The 17,836-nt window shown below is 40.6% G+C and overlaps 2 protein-coding genes across 2 annotated transcripts; both read right to left on the bottom strand.

Annotated features, from left to right (window-relative positions):
- Positions 1-1,258: 1,258 nt before the first annotated feature.
- LOC138207885 (nuclear distribution protein nudE homolog 1-like) lies at positions 1,259-10,470 on the bottom strand. Its single transcript, XM_069165454.1, has 9 exons — positions 10,449-10,470; positions 9,500-9,644; positions 8,577-8,730; positions 7,245-7,393; positions 7,010-7,146; positions 6,345-6,560; positions 5,965-6,050; positions 5,253-5,398; positions 1,259-5,146 (listed from the first exon to the last, which is right to left on the bottom strand). Exons 2-9 carry the CDS (start codon positions 9,604-9,606, stop codon positions 5,098-5,100), a joined length of 1,044 nt encoding a protein of 347 aa, XP_069021555.1. The 5' UTR covers positions 9,607-9,644; positions 10,449-10,470; the 3' UTR covers positions 1,259-5,097.
- A 4,218-nt stretch (positions 10,471-14,688) lies between these two features.
- On the bottom strand, positions 14,689-16,971 carry mpv17l (MPV17 mitochondrial membrane protein like). Its single transcript, XM_069165507.1, has 4 exons — positions 16,665-16,971; positions 16,085-16,155; positions 15,200-15,229; positions 14,689-14,904 (listed from the first exon to the last, which is right to left on the bottom strand). The coding sequence occupies exons 1-4, from the start codon at positions 16,969-16,971 to the stop codon at positions 14,689-14,691; spliced, it is 624 nt and encodes a 207-aa protein (XP_069021608.1).
- Between the last annotated feature and the right edge of the window lie 865 nt (positions 16,972-17,836).

Consider the following 17,836-nt stretch of genomic DNA (forward strand, 5'->3'; position numbering starts at 1 on the left):
ACAACAAGTCAAAAAGTCCTTGTAATCATAAATGTTTCTATTTATTCATTAAATTATTCCTCTGCAAAAATTACAATGACAATTAATTTATATTTTTCAAGCCGAACATTTGCTGAATTTTCTGCTTTTGTTGTCACGTATGACAGGAAGCTGCAAATTTAGAGTTTTGAACTGTTGATCAGATGTAACAAGCATTTTGAAGACAATGCAAAATTATACTGGGTCTTAATTTCAGACTTTTATAAAGAAAAATAATTTATCAGTCACTCAAGAAAATATTAGGTAAGATTTACGAGAATAAATAAGAATACATTATTTAAAATCTTTAGTCTTTAGGTGCAGCTACGTGAAATACAGTATTATTTTTCTTTGAAAGGGTCAATAGCAAATTATTAGTTATTTAACTTTATATGTTCACCAGTTTGAAATGTTTCATCTTTTTTTCCTGAGAAATAGTGAAATTTCACCCAAAGAAATATATATTTTGTTTTTTTTTTGCATATTCAGGACACTGTAACTGCAATTAGGAAGAAAACGGTGAAGGAATCTTTCTCAAAATGTAAAAGAAAGTTTATTTGAATTCCTACATTTGTATTTCAGTTTCAGTCTCAGACTTAAAGAACCTGTTATATGTACGGAGGTACTTCTGTGTCTTTTCTCAAAAATCAAAAACAACAAAACTGAGGGAGTTTGTTTGCAATCCAAATAATTGTTTTATTAACAGATCAGATGACCAATTCAATTTTTCAGATTAAGATTTTGTGATGTGAAGCAAAAAAAAAAGTTTTCAATGTTTGTGGATTAATATAACATATTTATGTCTAAATATATTTAGATTTACTTATTTATATATATATATAAATAAATTCCTGTAGCTTCTGCTTATGTCTCTCAGGCCTCATCATTACATCAGAGTCACATTGCTTTTCAATACCAAGTTTTTAAAATACATTTTAAGAAAAATATTTCCTAAAATTTGTTTGAAAAAGGTGAAATAAAACTTAAATTAGAACAGATCAGGAAATCATATTGTTCATCTCTGTGACTCGAATGTAACAATGACACGCGAGACGCACAAATCGGGACGAGATCTTTACGCACTTCCTCCGAGGGTTTTTACGAATATTTAGAGAGAACCTGTTTGTTTGGAAACTGAATGTAAAAGTATATTTGTAGCCCAACTGTTTTATGTTCATCCTTGAGATTGTGTGATTTTAAAACCTCACAGATACACAATATTATTTAAAAGTGACGTTTCTGCTTTGTGAACCAAAGAAGTGCTATTAAATAGCTCCCAAAACGATGTGTCGTCATTTTCACTTCCTGTGAAAAAAATAAAATCAATCGTGCATTACTTCTTTTCATTTCAAGTTTTATTTGCTTTTTCAGAAGCATCGTAAGCAGCACCGAAGGTAAAGACAACAACAACAAAAAAGGACAGAACAGGTCTTCAGCTCTTCATACGTGAGCGTGTAAGTAGTTTTATAAAGTCACAATAAGGCAAAATAAAAACCTCACGAAGCCTCGTTTCCTTCCACACGTCGACCTTCACGGGGAAGAGTCGCGTCCCGAGCAGCTACTCGTACGTCAATCCTTCCTACAGACTCACGCAACCTACAAATATTCAACCTACGTCAGCGACCCTACAGTAGATAACACCACATGTCCACTTATAACGTACTTTTTAACATAAAACACAAGTAGCCTTCACTGAAGTATTCGTTAACGCCTCATTCACAGAAAACATTTTCACTCCTGGAGACAGAAGTCGAGTTCTGCAGAGGGATTTCTTTATTTCAAACATCGTCTCCTCAAACTAAAAAGGTGCCTCGTCTACTTATCTCCGGCGTCGTCACTTCTACGACGCCAATCTCACACGATAATATTAAATTTACTGGACGGAAACAAACAACATTTTGGCAGTTTTTCCTATTTGAGGTCTAAAATATCCTGAAGGTGGCGCTAAAGCCGAGATCACATTGTTATTAAAACTATAAAGGTTCATCCTCTGGTGGGCACGAATGTGATCAGAAAATGTTATCGATGTAATTTTAGAAGTTTCTTTAGTATTGAGTAAGGTGAGAAAAAATAAGTCACCAGCCAAATACAGTACTGTACATATCTAAGTAAATAAAAGTAACCTGGATGGGGATAGGGGCCAACAAACCTTCAGGACATTCCCAACAACAACTTCATTACAAACTAGTACAAAAAAAAGTTCAGTGCTAACCAAACCTCGAGTTGAAATCCTGCCTCCATGTGGCACATTTACAGTATTACAAATATAAAACAGAAGGGAGACTTCCTCAGTCGTCTTAAAATAACCGAAAAATAAGAATTTTCATGACCAACTGCGGGAGAACCAGAAGGTTACGAGTGAACCCCACAGTCACCGAGCCATACGACCAAAACTAGGAACTAAACAAGGCTAAAAAGCTGCGACAAGCGGGCACATTTCGTATTTGATTCATTGCTACAAAAACATCAGTCAAGGCAGTTTTTAAGATGCAGAACCACCGATGGCCTCTAGGTGTCACAAGAGCCTTGAAAATAACATCTCTTTTTGAAAGGCTGATATCTAATAAGTGATGTCACTTGTATCCAATCAGTCACATGTTGCTTCATGGAGTTCGAGCTTCCTTCTTTGAGCACGCTCGAGTTTTCCGGCCTCGATCGAGCAGAAAATCCCAATTCCACACTTCAAAATCAAGCGCGTGAATTTTTCTGCAGCCGGCGGTGACGAATCTAGTTCATCTGTAAAAATCAAATCTAAAATCTTGTAAATATTTACTTCTTTTTTTCCTCTGTGCTCACTAAGGAAACACTCTATTAATATTTCTCTTGTCTAAAATTCAAGGCTTTTTTGAGTTTCACCAGCAACGTGTTTTCATGTCATGCAGCCTGTCGAGTCAGGTGACGCCACAACGGTAAATTAGACTCAAAAACACCTTCAAATAGAACAAAATAGAAAAAGTGCAAGCCAAGCAATTTGAAAACGCGTGCAGATAAATGTCTGAAGTATTTGTCACAGATCTTTAAATGTTAAAATGTGCACGGATCACGTTGAATTTGTATTCCTATATTTAGAGGTCCATTTCACGTCTCCTGCACAACAAATACATGCTGCGTTCGAGTGCTGCTGGAAAACTGGGACATCTTAGCTTTTGTGAGTTCGCGTGTAATTTCTATACAGAATATCTCATCACCGTTTGATTAGTTCATATTTACCAACTACAGACTCTACACAGCAGACTTTACATGTAAATACACGTTTCATTTCAATACTGCTACTTAGCTTCCCGTTTCCTTCTTTTTTTTTTAATGGTTCACCAAATAAAATCTGTAGTTGTTGCATGTTTCAGAACTCGGCTTCATCAACCAACAGCTGGTTTTAACAATTTTTAACAGTTTCAAAAAAAACATTTCCTTCGCTATTGTTCGATAGCAGATTTTTTTTTTTACCCCGTGTTCAGCATGGATGAAGTTATATCCAGCATTGTTTCATCATATTTCCTTCAGTTTTAAATTTTAAAGTTTGGCTTCTGCATTTTCTCGGACCTTTTCAGCTTCCAGCATTCACACGGCATTTTATTCAGTAAATACATTTTCTAGTTAAGCTGGATCTTCTCCGTACACATGATCAATGTGTTTTAACCGAGGTGTGACGAGCTATTCTGTCTCTATAGATAAACGTCTTCTCCACACATCAACGATGTCCCGGTTTTCCACCTGCACTTGAACGCAGCATGTCTTTGTGGATCTGGGAAGCGCGACAAGTCTCAAAAGTTCCGACACAAATGGAACACGATCCGTGTAAATCGGCGCATCCGGGTTTAATCTGTAAATAAAGCGAATCACGTGTTGTTTGTGTGAACACGTGCATGTTCAGATTGCTTGCACACGAATCGTACACATTTTTAAATGTTATTGTTTTGTATTTGAGACCGTTTTGAGTCTAATTTCTCTCCATGGAAAAGAAAATTGTAAATGAAATGTGATGATAAATCCGCCGCAGGAGCTCATAAAGACAATGCAAATATTTATTTGAGCGTGTGTGTGTGTGTTAGTTGGTATTTAGATAGCTGCAGCTGCTAAATTAACTGTAACTGCTAAAGTGCATCAACACCACTTTCTGTGCTGGAGTCGAGCCGAGCCAGATTTCCGCGTCGCTGATTTATGATCGAGCTGACGAAGAAGAATAAACTGTATGTGGCCCGAGTGTAAACAAAACGGCATCAAATCTAAAGACTTTATTCAAAGTAAAAAGATGCTTGAAACGAAACTGAAGTGTGGATGGGTTCAGTTTTGTTCCTGCTGTCTACGTACATTCGTGTATTCCTCTCCAGTCGTCGGAGCGACGGCGCATCCAACAGGCAAACCTGGGTTTTTTCCAGCGTACGAAATCTCGCTTTGAACGCGGCTTCGGAGCGACGGAGGTAAAAAAAAAAAGTGCAGCGTACTCGGCCAATCCAAAAACAGAAGGAGGAGAGAGAGAGAGAGAGAGACAGAGAGACAGAGAGAGAGAGAGAGAGACAGAGAGAGAGAGGGAGAGACAGAGACAGAGAGAAGAGAGACAGACAGAGAGAGACAGACAGAGACAGAGGGAGGGAGAGACAGAGAGAGACAGAGAGAGAGAGAGAGAGAGACAGAGAGAGAGAGAGAGAGAGAGAGAGAGAGACAGAGAGACAGAGAGAGACAGAGAGAGAGAGAGAGATAGAGAGACAGACAGAGACAGAGGGAGGGAGAGAGAGACAGAGAGAGAGAGAGAGACAGAGAGAGACAGAGACAGAGAGAGACAGAGACAGAGAGAGACAGAGAGAGAGAGAGACAGAGAGACAGAGAGAGACAGAGAGAGAGAGAGAGAGACAGAGAGAGAGAGAGAGAGAGTCCGGTGAGTTTCGTGAAGCCGAGTGCTGAAAAGAAGTCCTGTTAATGAAACCACAGTAACGTCTCTACATGGAGCGGTCCGTGTGTCCCGGTGAGTCGGATACCTGTCGGACGCGTGACGCGCGGTACCGTTGTGTTTCGGGACGGCCGGGCCGGACGGAGAGGGGAGGGGGTGGGGGCTGGGGGGAGGCCGAGCAGCTCGGAGGAGGATTAAAGGAGCAGCTTGGATCCCGCTCCGAAGTCTAACCTCTTCACCAGCCTGCGAAACACAACAAAACACTTCAGACGGTCTGTGGCGAACGTTTCCCCCCTCAGCCCTCTTTAACTCTTCGGCTCCCCGCCACTTCTTCCCCGTGTCGCCTCACCCCTTGTTGTAGAGGCCGTTGGTAGGACGGTTCTCCGAGGAGCCGGTCTGGCCCGACGTCGCCCCCGGCCCGCCCCCTTGTCCTCTGCGGTTGGCCGTCTGCTCGTGGACGTAGTCTCGACACGACGCCAGCTTGGACTCCAGGTTCTACCAGGAGAGGAACAAAAACAAACAAACAAAACTGCTTAATATCAACATATGGCATTTTTTTCACACTAAAGTTTGTTAACAGAAGCTTCGACTGCCTTTTCAAAATAAATCTTTGCTTTGTTGACAAAGCATCTCCTCATTTATAGTCAAGCAGGCTCTTCGACTTAAAAAAAACAGGAAGTGACGGGGTTGATGGGAAATGAAGCACTTAAAGCATCTAAAGCTCTTATTTTGACAGCATCTTAAAAAAAAAAAAGATGAAAGTACAAATATTTCTGTGATGTGCAGTCCGCTTATTATCAAAGGAAGTGATCATATTAGACCCGACAACCCGTATCGGTGTAAAAGACTTCCATCAAATGTCGTCTTTATCGTTTGTGTTGTCAATAAAATCGAGCCACCGCTCGAGTGTTTCATGTTTGTTTCTTCTAAAAGTGGAGAACAAGCGGTTTCTGTGCTTTTATTTGAGCGCCAGCGGAAGCAGCCTGCAGCGTCGCATGATCAGCTGATTAAAAAAAAAAAAAAAAAACACAAAACACAAAACACAGAGCGTGTCTTCTCACCCCGACTTTCCTCAGCAGCTCTCCGACGATGTTCAGAGCCGAGATTCTCGCCGACGTGGTGAGGGGAGTCGCCGAGAGGCTTTCACCTGAGGGGAAAAACAACAACAAATAAAAACAGGCCGGTGAAGATGTGCAGCTCGCGGTGAAAATAAAAACAGAGAGAGGAAGAAAATCCTCCCTCCGGGGAAAACGCCAACAGAGAATAGATAGTTACGATTTTTGAGTAAATCGGGACAAAATTTCTGACCTTAAACTTATAAATTCAATGAAAAGTACTCGTCACAACACTCCGGTGTGTATTTGAATCAGTCCTGATTTATTTATTTATTTATTAATAATTAGTCTTCATGTAAAACGTTGGACGCGGACTGTGAACTGACCTCTGCTGACGGAGGGCGGCGGCGTGCTGAAGGACTCCGGCGGTCTGGACAGCGTTTTGTCCTCTGCTCTTTTGTCCGGAGGGGTGAGAGGCGGGGTGGGCAGCCCGGCCGAGGAGGAGGAGGAGGACGAAGGCTCTTTGACCGCCGCGCCGCTGAACGACGGCTTCCTGTCCTGAACCTGCTGCTTCTGCTGCACGGCGAGCTCCTGCCTCAGGTCTCACACAGATAAATGAAAGTCAATGCAACAAAAGCTTTCTAGACAGTTAAGGCAGGAAATGAAAACCCAAATTTCTTGATTCTTTCTTGATTTTTCGTCTGTTCCATCCCGTTAAACAAAGTATATTTTTCAAATCGTCACTTATTTATCTTCATTTCTCCCCTGTCATTTTCATTTCTATCAACTTCTGTTAGAAGCTCCTTAAAATCTTCTACTCGCTGTTTATTTTACTAGAAAAATGATCATTTTTAACCCTCGTCACTCCGTTTTCTCTTCATTTTATTTTCTACGTTAATATATTTGTGTTGGATTACACTTTTTTTTTTTTTTTATGAGCATGATAAAAAAAAAAAAATTAAATTTAAAAAAAAGTCAACAATGAAATCAGCTGATTATATTCCTAATAACGTTTCACGGTGACTTCAGCTGGACGAGTCAGCTGCTCTACCTCGGGCCTCGTCCTTCAGCCTCTGAACGGACTCCAGCAGGTTCTCCTTCTCGTCCAGCTCGCTCTCCAGGAAGGCGTTCCTCTCGATGGCCTGGTTCATCCTCTGCTCGAAGTCCTCCAGAGACATGATGGTCGCCCTGAACGAGCAAACAAACAGGAGGAGAAAAAAATATTTACAGTATCAATATTAAAAACTTGTACAACCCCAGAAACTATTGTGCTGCTCGCCGCCGACCTCTTGGTCCGCTCCAGGTCATCGTTGGCCTGCTCCAGCTCTCGGATGTATTTGTGGAGCTGGTCTCTGACGGCCGTGGTCTCGGCCAGGTCTCCCTCCAGGCTGGAGATCTGCCGGCAGGCCTCCGAGTGCTGCGTTTCATATTTATCCTGGCAGGAGGCAAGAAGGAGACAGAAAAACAAGAGAGGACATGAGAAAAAAAAAAAAAAGAAAGAAGAAAAACGCTGGAGAACAGCAGAACTAAATGTTGAGCAATTAACACTTAAACGTCCACAAAGCACGACTCTTTAACAGACATAAATTCACCAAAACATTTCGTGATATTTAGTAAATTTAACAACCAACATCCTCTGGTGCATCTACAGAAAATCAAAACATTCAAAGAAATTGATTACTACTTTACTGCATCAAGCTTCAGGCTTCATCACTGCTCTGATAAGATCTTAAATGGCCCTCTCATATTACTTATTCTATGAATTAATATCAGCTATAAGCGTACATGTCTAAATGTGTCTATAATAAAATATAATGATAAACTTTGATCATACGGAACCTTTCACACATAAAATGCAGCTCAAAGCGCTTTACAGGAAAAAGTCAATAAAAAAAACAGAAGATAACAGTTATTAAAACAAGTTAGCGATGACGCAACTAATGAGATTTTTTTTTTTTTTTTAAAAGGGACAAACTGTGGCAGAGACAGTCTGACGGGAAGAACTGCCATCGCCTACAGACACGGGAATCATCAGCTGCCTCCTTCTGCCCTGAATCAGCCCTCTGTCAGAGTGAGTGTGTGTGTGTGTGTGTGTGTGTGTGTGTGTGTGTGTGTGTGTGTGTGTGTGTGTGTGTGTGTGTGTGTGTGTGTGTGTGTGTGTGTGTGTGTTCAGAAGATGAGCTCCAGTGAAACCTCTTCACTTGCAAGCAAAACGGAGAAATAAAAAGACAACTTACAATCAGCTGATATAAAATATGGAAATCCCTGCTGAGGTCTGATGTCAAATTAACAAATAATTCAACAACCCTGAAACAACAGACTTCATGTTGTAGTTTTCTTCCTGTTAAAAGGGAGTTTTTTTCCTTCCAGTTTTCGCTCATGTGGGAATTGTTGGGTTGTTGGATTTTTCTCTATATTGTTGGAAGGATAATTTGTTTTTCTTACTTTACTGTGTTAAGTGTCCTGAAATCATTTATTTTTGACGAAGCTTTGCAGAGCTTTTCTGCAATATTTTTCTAATATTTCTGAACAGCCTCCAGCAGTAGAGTCTTAGTTTAGAGTTCACTTTTTTTTTTTTTTTTTAGCCAGAATCTGGTAATTGATGTTGTCCTCTGTACCTTGTAGTTTTCCAGCTCCATGCGCAGACGGTTATTGGCAGCGAGCAGCTCCCGGTTTCGCGCCTCGTACTGTTTCAGCTCCATCTCCAGCTCCACCTCGTAGTCCCGACTCATCTGCTGGAACTCCTGCAGCTCCTCCTGGGCCTCGTCCGCACTGAACACACACACAGAATATAAACCACAGGTTTGTTACCTTTGGATGTTTTCACTCCAGTTTGGATTTCCCGGTGTTGCACAGAAGAAAACACCAATGATCCCCACTCTGGTTCAGAGAAAAACAATCAGACCAAGATGTTGTCGAAGAGGAAGATTTGCCAGAATTAATCTAAACCCGACGCGTTTGGACAAACAACATAACCTGAACCTTTTTCCAAACAATCACAATGCATTATAAAAAAAATAGAGTTTAAACAACGCAAAAAGTGTTTAATAGGAAAACACCAAAAGGTTTTGTCTTGCAGAAGAGCCTTTCTATAAACTGAACTGGAGAGCAGAGACAAGGTATCATTAATATGTTCACAACACACTTTAAAAAGTCTTGAAATGTTTTTTTGTTTTTTTTTCAATATTTGTGCACAAAAGTTATATTCTTGGTGGCAAAAGGAGTTTAAACAAAATATTAACAGATGTGGCTTTGTGATTTATTCATGGAGGGCATGAAAATATTTTTGTTCGAGTGCCTGGAAGGTGAAAAAACATTAAAAATGAAATGTGGTCAAAGAATTAAGCAGTTAAATCAAACAAATATACTTTCACTGTCCTTTAAGACTTCAAAAAAAAGGCAATCAACTGATAGCTGGAATTTTGTGTATGTTTATAGCTAAAATCCTTGAAACATGCATAATCATATGTATTATGTATACATGGTAAAACGTCCTTTTCAGTACAGGAGCTGCAGGAACCAGCAGTGAAAGCAGACACACCTCTGTTGGTGCCTGGCTGCCTGCTCCTTCCAGTACTCCAGCTCTTCTTCCAGGGACCCAAACTCTGGAGGCTGCAGATCCCCCATCTCCAGCCCCGGCTCCCCCATCTCCAGCCCCGGCTCCTCGGTCACGAACCAGCGCTGGTCTGTGGTTCATTTAAAACAAGGCATCTAGTGAAGTTCCGGTTAGTCGAACGTCCATTTAAAAATCGTCTAATTTATGGTCAACGTTACACTGGCGGATATAAAATCATGATTTGCTTTCAAACATGATTTCAGACGATTCATTTGATTTTTTTTACATTAATTCGGCAAATAAATGAACTATCTGGTGGCGTATGTGCGTGATGAAAAAACGCAGTTTCCAGATTTCGGTAGTCCCGACTATCGACGGTGTAACGGTGAATTGACTTGCTAAGAATAACGGGAATTCGGGGAGAAAAAGTTTGAACCTCCACTAAATAATGCCTATTTTTATACTGGATGTATGCCGAATTAAAGAATACATTCGGTCGATTTGCAGAACATTTTAATCTTTCTGAAATTCAACAAATGAAGCTCAAACAATTCCTGAAATAAATGAGTTAGAAAATGAATACGGAGTCTGGTTGAGAAGAACGGGAACCTGAAGCAGACATCAAAGATAACAGAAAACTTCCACCCGTATCGAGTTCATCTTAAAAAGTAACACGTGTTTTTTTTAAACATTGAAAAGGACAAAACTTTGACAACACAGAATAAGAAAGTTAGATGGAGACAAAGTTTAACCATTTAAATCCCAGCTGAGGTAAACATCCGCTCAACACTTCATCTTCGTTACACGCAAAGTTCACGGATTTAACCTTAAATCTTCTTCATGGGATGTTGTTGTTGTTTTTTTTACTACCGACGGAGTTTATCGGCTAAAAATTAAAATCGAATTAATAAAATAAAACATTTAAACAACTTGCCTTGAATCGGAAGCCGCAAAGTTGCTTCTGCTTTGGGAAGACGTCGAACAATACATGTTGCCATTCATATTGTCCAGACCGATCCACCAATCACAAGTTAGATGACAGCCTCACTGCCTGTCGCTATTAGTCAACTGTCTGTCAATCAAGTAATTATAGGCGGGACCAGGATCGTCATCCAATCAGAGTAACGATATCAGTGAAAGAGGAGTAGCTGCATAATCTGCACCGGTCTAGACGTTTTGATGGATTACCGCATGATGCCTTCAAGGGCTGTCGGACACGAGAACATTACAATGTTATGGGAAGTTTTTTATTTATCATGTGGGAACCGTGTGCTTATTTCTGAATGCTGCGTATCACTCAGCAAAATCGATGAAGTAGGAGAATTTAACATATTTCATAATTAAAAAGAATTTAAAAACATGCAGAAAAGTACTTTTACAGACTGAGGCGTTGCAAATTATTTGTTTAAAAAAATATGTTACACTATTCAAAAAATGCAAATACTACATTTGAAGTGTGGTGACTTACAGTTAACACCAACACCACTTTGATACCTGTTTTCTGCGCCAAAGAATTGAATTGTAAATTACTTTATTTTTTTACAAATCACACATTTAAGGACAAAGTTTTTTTTGTTGTTGTTGCTTTTTTTGTTTAAAACACAATTTAGATTTGGAAAAAAAATTGTTTTATACTATAGTAGTAACATTGGAAGAAAATTACCTTACTAGTGATATTTTAAAAGTTTGTATGTCATTTTCACCAGAAAAGTCAATATTAAGTACACAGTTTATGTGACAGCACCTGCTCAATAAATCTGTCCAAAACCACTTTCCAACATTGTTTTATTCAGATCAAGTGATTAAAGAAGACAAAAAGAATCAGAAGGACTTTTGCTAACAGTGAAGTAAACATCCATTAACTAATCTGTGATTTATTATTGTCATTTATTTGACCTGAATACAGGAACATGTGCTGCGTTTAAGTCCTCCCGCTGCCTCCGGGTCAGACATGTGTGTGTGTGTGTGTGTGTGTGTGTGTGTGTGTGTGTGTGTGTGTGTGTGTGTGTGTGTGTGTGTGTGTGTGTGTGTGTGTGTGTCGGTTATGTTTCCGAAGGTTAGTGAAGGAGGGCGCGTTAAACGGCACCTGACAGCATCTCGGACTCTGATTGGAGAGTTTCACTTCCTGTCGGTCGGGGGGTCAGAGGTCAAACTGGGTCAACTCGGTCCTTTTCAGAAGGATTAAGCAGCCCTATCTGATCCTGGTTAATCCACACGCACCATCACTAGAGCATAAAGCTGTAATACACACACACACACACACACACACACACACACACACACACACACACACACACACACACACACACACACACTCCAATCCACTGTGTCCTTGCTTCATATCTGCGCTGCATGTTTTCAGTAAGTCTTGTTACGCTGGCAGCAGATTAAAAACATGAATCTGTGACTTCCACTGACATCAGAGGGATTTTATTTAAAGCAATAGTTCTGCATTTTGAAAAATATGCTCATTTGCTTCCTTTTTAAGGACATCAGCACCTGACTTTCACATTTTTTCGTCACCGCCGCTACGTGAACATTCGTGACCTGAAACTTGAGCAGAGAAACATCAGATATATAAAGTCTGGACTCGATTCAAAATAAGAGATCACACAAGAAAACGGCCTCTTTCAGAAAATACCAACACAAGCTGCAAACCAGTTATTACAATAACAGAACGACGGACTTTCGTACACCGTTCTGAAAACTATTTAACATTCTTTGAGGTTTGATTTGTACTTGGAAAAAACAGGATTTATCTACAGAAGCAACGAAGCCAGCGCTTTTCACTTCTGATGTACAACAGCATTTCCCCAAAAATGTTGGGACGCTGTGTAAAATGTAAATAAAAACAGGTGTTTTTTTCTAGATCTTGTTTATATTTGTTTTTTTCTTTGCATGGTAGAGTTTTAACCTGCCTTTGTGGATGCAGTGATGACCTGTGTTCACAGACGAGGCTTTTCAGAAGTGTTCCTGAGCCCATGCAGAATTAGGTCTTTTTTATTTTTTTATTGCAGTGCCACCTCAGGGGACCCGAAGATCACAGCCATCCAATATTGATTTTTGGCCTTGATTAAACAACTTTTCCAGTCTTATGTAAGTCCCAACTTTTTTTTTTTTTAAACATGTTGCTGCCATTAAATTCAAAATATGCACATATTTTTCATAAAACAATAAATTTCTCCGTTTCAACATCTGATATGTTGTCTTTGGTCTATTATCATCAGCAAATCATCGCATTCTGTTTGTTTTTTTTGTTTTACACATCGTCCAATCTTTTTTGGGAACGGGGTTGTAATTCAGCAATAAAACCATCAAATCTTTAATGATTAAAGTCGTTCAGTGTCGCTAAATCTAAACTACAGTTAAATCTGAGTCTGGCTTACAGGTGATGTGCTGGACGATAAGGTATCTGGGCTGATGGCAACCTATCAGATGGTTCAAGTAAGAGGGCAGAGTGGTTTCAAACTAGGAGACACAACACAAGCACTATGCACTGATACGCATCCTTTAATCATAACAGATTATGGGAGTAATGAGCTCACTACACTGTTTTAAAGGTGAGGACTTCTTAGGGGAATGTGCTTTCTCACAGAAAGTTCTACAAAAGTGTCAGTAGTTTGTTGAGACCAGAATAAGGGAATAAACCTCCCAACTAAAGCTCAGCGATCACATCGCTTCTGTTCGATCTGCACAAACAGCTTATTTTTGGTTATTTAGTTATTTCAGCTTTAGAGGAACTGAAAGGTGGATTTGTTTTTAACATTTTAACTCCTCGCTTCTCGTCTTTTTCTTTTCTAACGTCAATAAAAACCAAAAAGCGACGTGAGGTCGATGCAGAAGTGCTTTGAATTGCAATACCACCGAGGGCCACTAGGCGCTGGCTCCAAAAAACCCTTGGCTCCATTTAAAGCTAAAATATTGAAACAATTAAAAACTAATTTTTTTTTTTACATCATTGTAAACGTATGTGTATATTTAAGAACTGCTGTCTGTAATAAAATGTAATTACATGACTATGTTTTAGGACAGCAGGTCTGGTGCGTACCAACAGGTGGAGCCTCACGTACCACCAGTGGTACACGCACCACAGTTTGGGAATCACTGTTCTAGCGCCACAGTCAGGTATTTTCAAAGTTCCTTGTGCAGATATTTACTGAGCACATTCATACTCCCCAGAGGATGAACCGCTTTGATATTCAGCCTCTTACATCAGTGCATCCCAAAATAAACTCAAAAAGCAACTCCGATTAAACTTTTACACACGCACACAAAAAAAAGTACATATATATATATATATATATATATATATATATATATATATAGTGTAAATATGTACATGTCATTGTATTGATTATTACTAACGACTGTCACCAGTCAGCCAAGCACTGCAAGCTCACAGACCTGAAGTCGGGGCAGTGTTGTCAGTCAGAGAAGGCACGACGGGTGTAAAGCAGAACGACGAAGCCCTTAAATCTGGTCTCGACAACGACCAATCACAGCCCTCCATCCCACCTGAACCGCCCTTTCAAGTGAAGACTTCCCCTCTCTCGTTTCTACGGGAACCTTTGAGGTTTCGGAGTCCAGATCTTTGTACGTCCCTGCAGCTGTAAACAATGTGAAACAAAACTCTGTCGGACCATTTTAGTGCTCACTTTAGCCCAGAGCCAAAACATATCAACAATGCTTATTTTTTATGCTCCCTGAGGATGAACCCTGATCATTTTCATTCATCTTTAACAGCTTCGTTTGGTCAAAATATTCCCTTCTGTACAGGAAATATCCAGATCTAATGAGCGCATTGACCTTCAGGATGAACCCCCGTTGCATTTTAATGACCCCTGACCTTTTATACAGCGCCACCCACAGGACAAAGTTGATATCTTTTTAGCTCCAGTGTTCATAATCTCGAAGAATCTCCCGAAGACAGCAGCATGTTTTTGATTTTAGACTGTCTCATGACAACTTAATATCACAAACTGGCCTTAGAAATCTGTCAGTTTGAGTGTTGTGTGCATGTGACAGATGTAAAAGTACATTGTTTTCATTCACTCTGCAGGTTTTCATCTCTTCCAGGTTAGTAAAAGTAAAAAACAAACAAAACCGAAACCTCTGTCCTGCTGTCAAAGATCAAAGTATCTGTGTCGTCCCCGTCCTTCTCCTTTTCCTCCTCTTCAGTTTCCCCTCTGGGCTTTCTGCTTCTTTCGGGCCAGCCGGGCCTCGCGCATTTCCTCCAGAGTCTTGCGGGGGTCCATGACGAAGGCCAGAGCCACGGCGGCCGTGCCGTCGCCGCTGTGCCGCGAGAAGCAGAGGAAGGTGGCCCAAAGGAAGGCGCAGCAGCCCATGAAGGCCGTCCGCATGTGCAGCGGCATCAGGACGAAGTTCAAGAACTGTGAGGACGCAGCAGAGGAGAGTCAGACGAGGTTCCAGTTTCAGTGGGAATATACAGTAAACTTATGGATCAACAGACTTTATACAGTGCACACATGTTCACCATCATTAGATTCATCATGAAGCAGCACTTTTGTGTCATTTGCACTTTTTATTCATGTGTTTATTTATTTTTTGACTGGTTGATTTTGGTAATCCATCCATGCAAACACTGAAAAAGTAATTTGATGTTTCTGGTTTTTTTTTGACTACACAAACAAATAAAAAAAGAAATTGAACCGTGTCTGAGTTTACCTGCATGAACGGCCAGTACATGAGTCCAGTCTGAAAGTGAAAAACAAGACATGATCAGCGCATTTAATGAGAAACTCTCACTCGCCTAAAAATAGGTCAGGGTTGAGACACTAAACAGAATCCTCCTCATCACAATTTAAATCCAGTAAAATATAAGTATCAAGATTAAGAATTTGGGCTTCTTGTTGCGCAGCAGAATGCCCAAAGTTTTTTCATATTCGATTATTTTTGCTGATTTTAATCTCCTTTAATAGCTTTTGGAAATAAGTGGAGATTTAATCAAACATTCAATAATGTGTCACAGAATTTATTATAAGTTTAGGATCTTGTAAAGCAGGAAAATAAAAATAGGGGAGTAAAAATTAGTAAATACAGTTAAGTAAAAAATAGTGGATGAATTGGGTGCATGTATTTGTTTGGGGGATTTGGAGAAGACATTTTTAACCTTTTTCAATAAAGAAATATGCAATTTCACATCATTTTTAACCTTTATTATCACCATATACGTCTAAAGAGTTCCAAAACGTTGGAAAAGAGATCAGGTGATAAATTACACCCATAAAAGCTTAAAGACAAAACCTGTATTAACAGTCAGATTTCCCTGCATTAAAATTGTGCTTATTGTAAAATGGTTGCACAATTAGCAGCATCATGATACTGTCATTCACATGTGGCAGGATTTCAGCTCCCACACTGCTCACACAGTAAACTCGTTGACTTTTCTATCTGTGGCTGCAGATTAAATTGCCCGGTTTGCTGCGGGGTGTCGAGCCCAGTGCGCAAAAGCAGCGGCTGCACAATCTGTGATAATCTGGTGGTGAGCCGGCAGCGGCTGCTCCACTGTGTGTGGAGGCAAGGTGACTCTCAGCTGAGGCCTTTTCTTACCTTCCAGGTGTTGAAGAACTTCTCCCTCCAGTCTTCAAAGATGTCCTCCTTTCCTTCCAAGAAGCTCACACCTGCAGGACAGGAGAGTTTAAGGCAGAGTTGTGCGTAATTACGCACGATGGACGAGTAAAACGTGTGGAATGAGTCTTTACGTTGGCCTACATGATGTTTGATTCAAGGACAACCTTGATAGTAATTCATTTCAACCTCCTATTGCTTTTAATTCCTATTTTACGACATACAAACCACTTGTTTTTATGACTTAGGGGTGACAAAATAACCATATTAGACCGGAAGTCCGGCATTTTATTGCAAATTGAAGGGAGCGAAGACATTTTTTTTAAATTCATCATCTTAACAATTACTTTTTTTGTCTGTGCTCCTGCTCTGGTGCCTTTTTGACTTTTAAACTTGGATATTTTATGTTGGGTTTTTTTAAGTTGTTTTTTTTTTACCTTAGATGATAAATCTTTGCCTCTATACGAAAGCGTTATGTTTTGCCTCTCAGCAGAAGCAGGGTGCTCTCAGGTGTTTATTTCTTATCATTAAATCTGGATTGACTAGAATAAAACCATTTTACCTGTGTAGAAGACACTGGTGGCCAAAGGAGACGCGAAGCTTTGGTCCAGCAGAAGTTTGCGGAAAACCATCCCGGCGGACTTCCCGGGGAAACGTCTCTCCAGGGCTCGGAGCCAGAAGTAATTAAAGTTCCCATGAAAACTAATTGCCACTATGGCAACATTGCGTGTGTGTTTCCAGTCCATGCGCTCCTTCTGAGCCATGAGCTGGTGGACTAGGTCACCGCCGGCGAATAAGCACCCGTACAAAGTGACATTGGCCAACCAGGGGAATCGCTTGGCGGCTTCTTTAAGCACAGCTCTCCTCATTGTGGCACCTGATGGAGAAGTCGGGGTCCCGTTTACTAGATGTCCTGCCCTAAATGGCTTCAATTCAGCGATCAAGACGCGAACATTGCGGTTAGATTCATTTGACAGGCCCTAAAGTCACCCGGCTGACAGACAGGAGGCAATCCATCTGCGCGCGGTAATCAGGAAAGGATTATACGTGTCCACTGGCAGCAGTAATATCACACATTATCAGATCTCAGAGGACTAAGGAGACACGAAGACTCCAACAAAAAAGTATCTTCGGCACATCCGTGCTCTGCGTAAAACCTGCATGACTCCACTGTGGTAACTTGGACACGACCTTTCTCCTGAAACTACTTCGTCCCGCAGTTATCAACGCGTAGAACACATCCTATCGTGGTATAAAAGACACGGAGAAGCTTCTGGTAAAAGGCTCCACAGGAACATATAAAGTAAATCTATATCATTCTGTCTGCTCTGACTCGGCTTGTCGCTCCCGGTGAATCAGGTGCCTCTCCAACAGCAAATCCTGCAGGTCAAGCGCTAATTTGAGGGATTGCTCTAGTCTGCTCAGAAAGTACACCGCCGTGTAACTGCGTCACTGACGTCAACAGCAGCAGGATGGCCGTGCAGTGCTCTACGGAGGCGCGTTCAGCCGGTCCATGCAGTGTCAGATCAGCGGCGCCCAAACGCGTCACGAGCGCAGTACTTTCTCCCTCTCCGTCTGCCTTCTTCACTCAAATTGGCGTCTTCTCAGGCTGATAATAAAAATAAATATCATCAAGGACTGTGTGAACATTATTAGGGGGAGAAAAAGAACCAGAGAAAAGGTGGCGTGTTGTTGTGATTTTTTAGTTTGGGTTCTTACAGTTTGTTATGTTTA

Source organism: Embiotoca jacksoni, unplaced genomic scaffold, assembly GCF_022577435.1.
Source record: "Embiotoca jacksoni isolate LCO1_2020_lvr unplaced genomic scaffold, fEmbJac1.0.p SCAF_34, whole genome shotgun sequence".
Taxonomy (NCBI): domain Eukaryota; kingdom Metazoa; phylum Chordata; class Actinopteri; family Embiotocidae; genus Embiotoca; species Embiotoca jacksoni.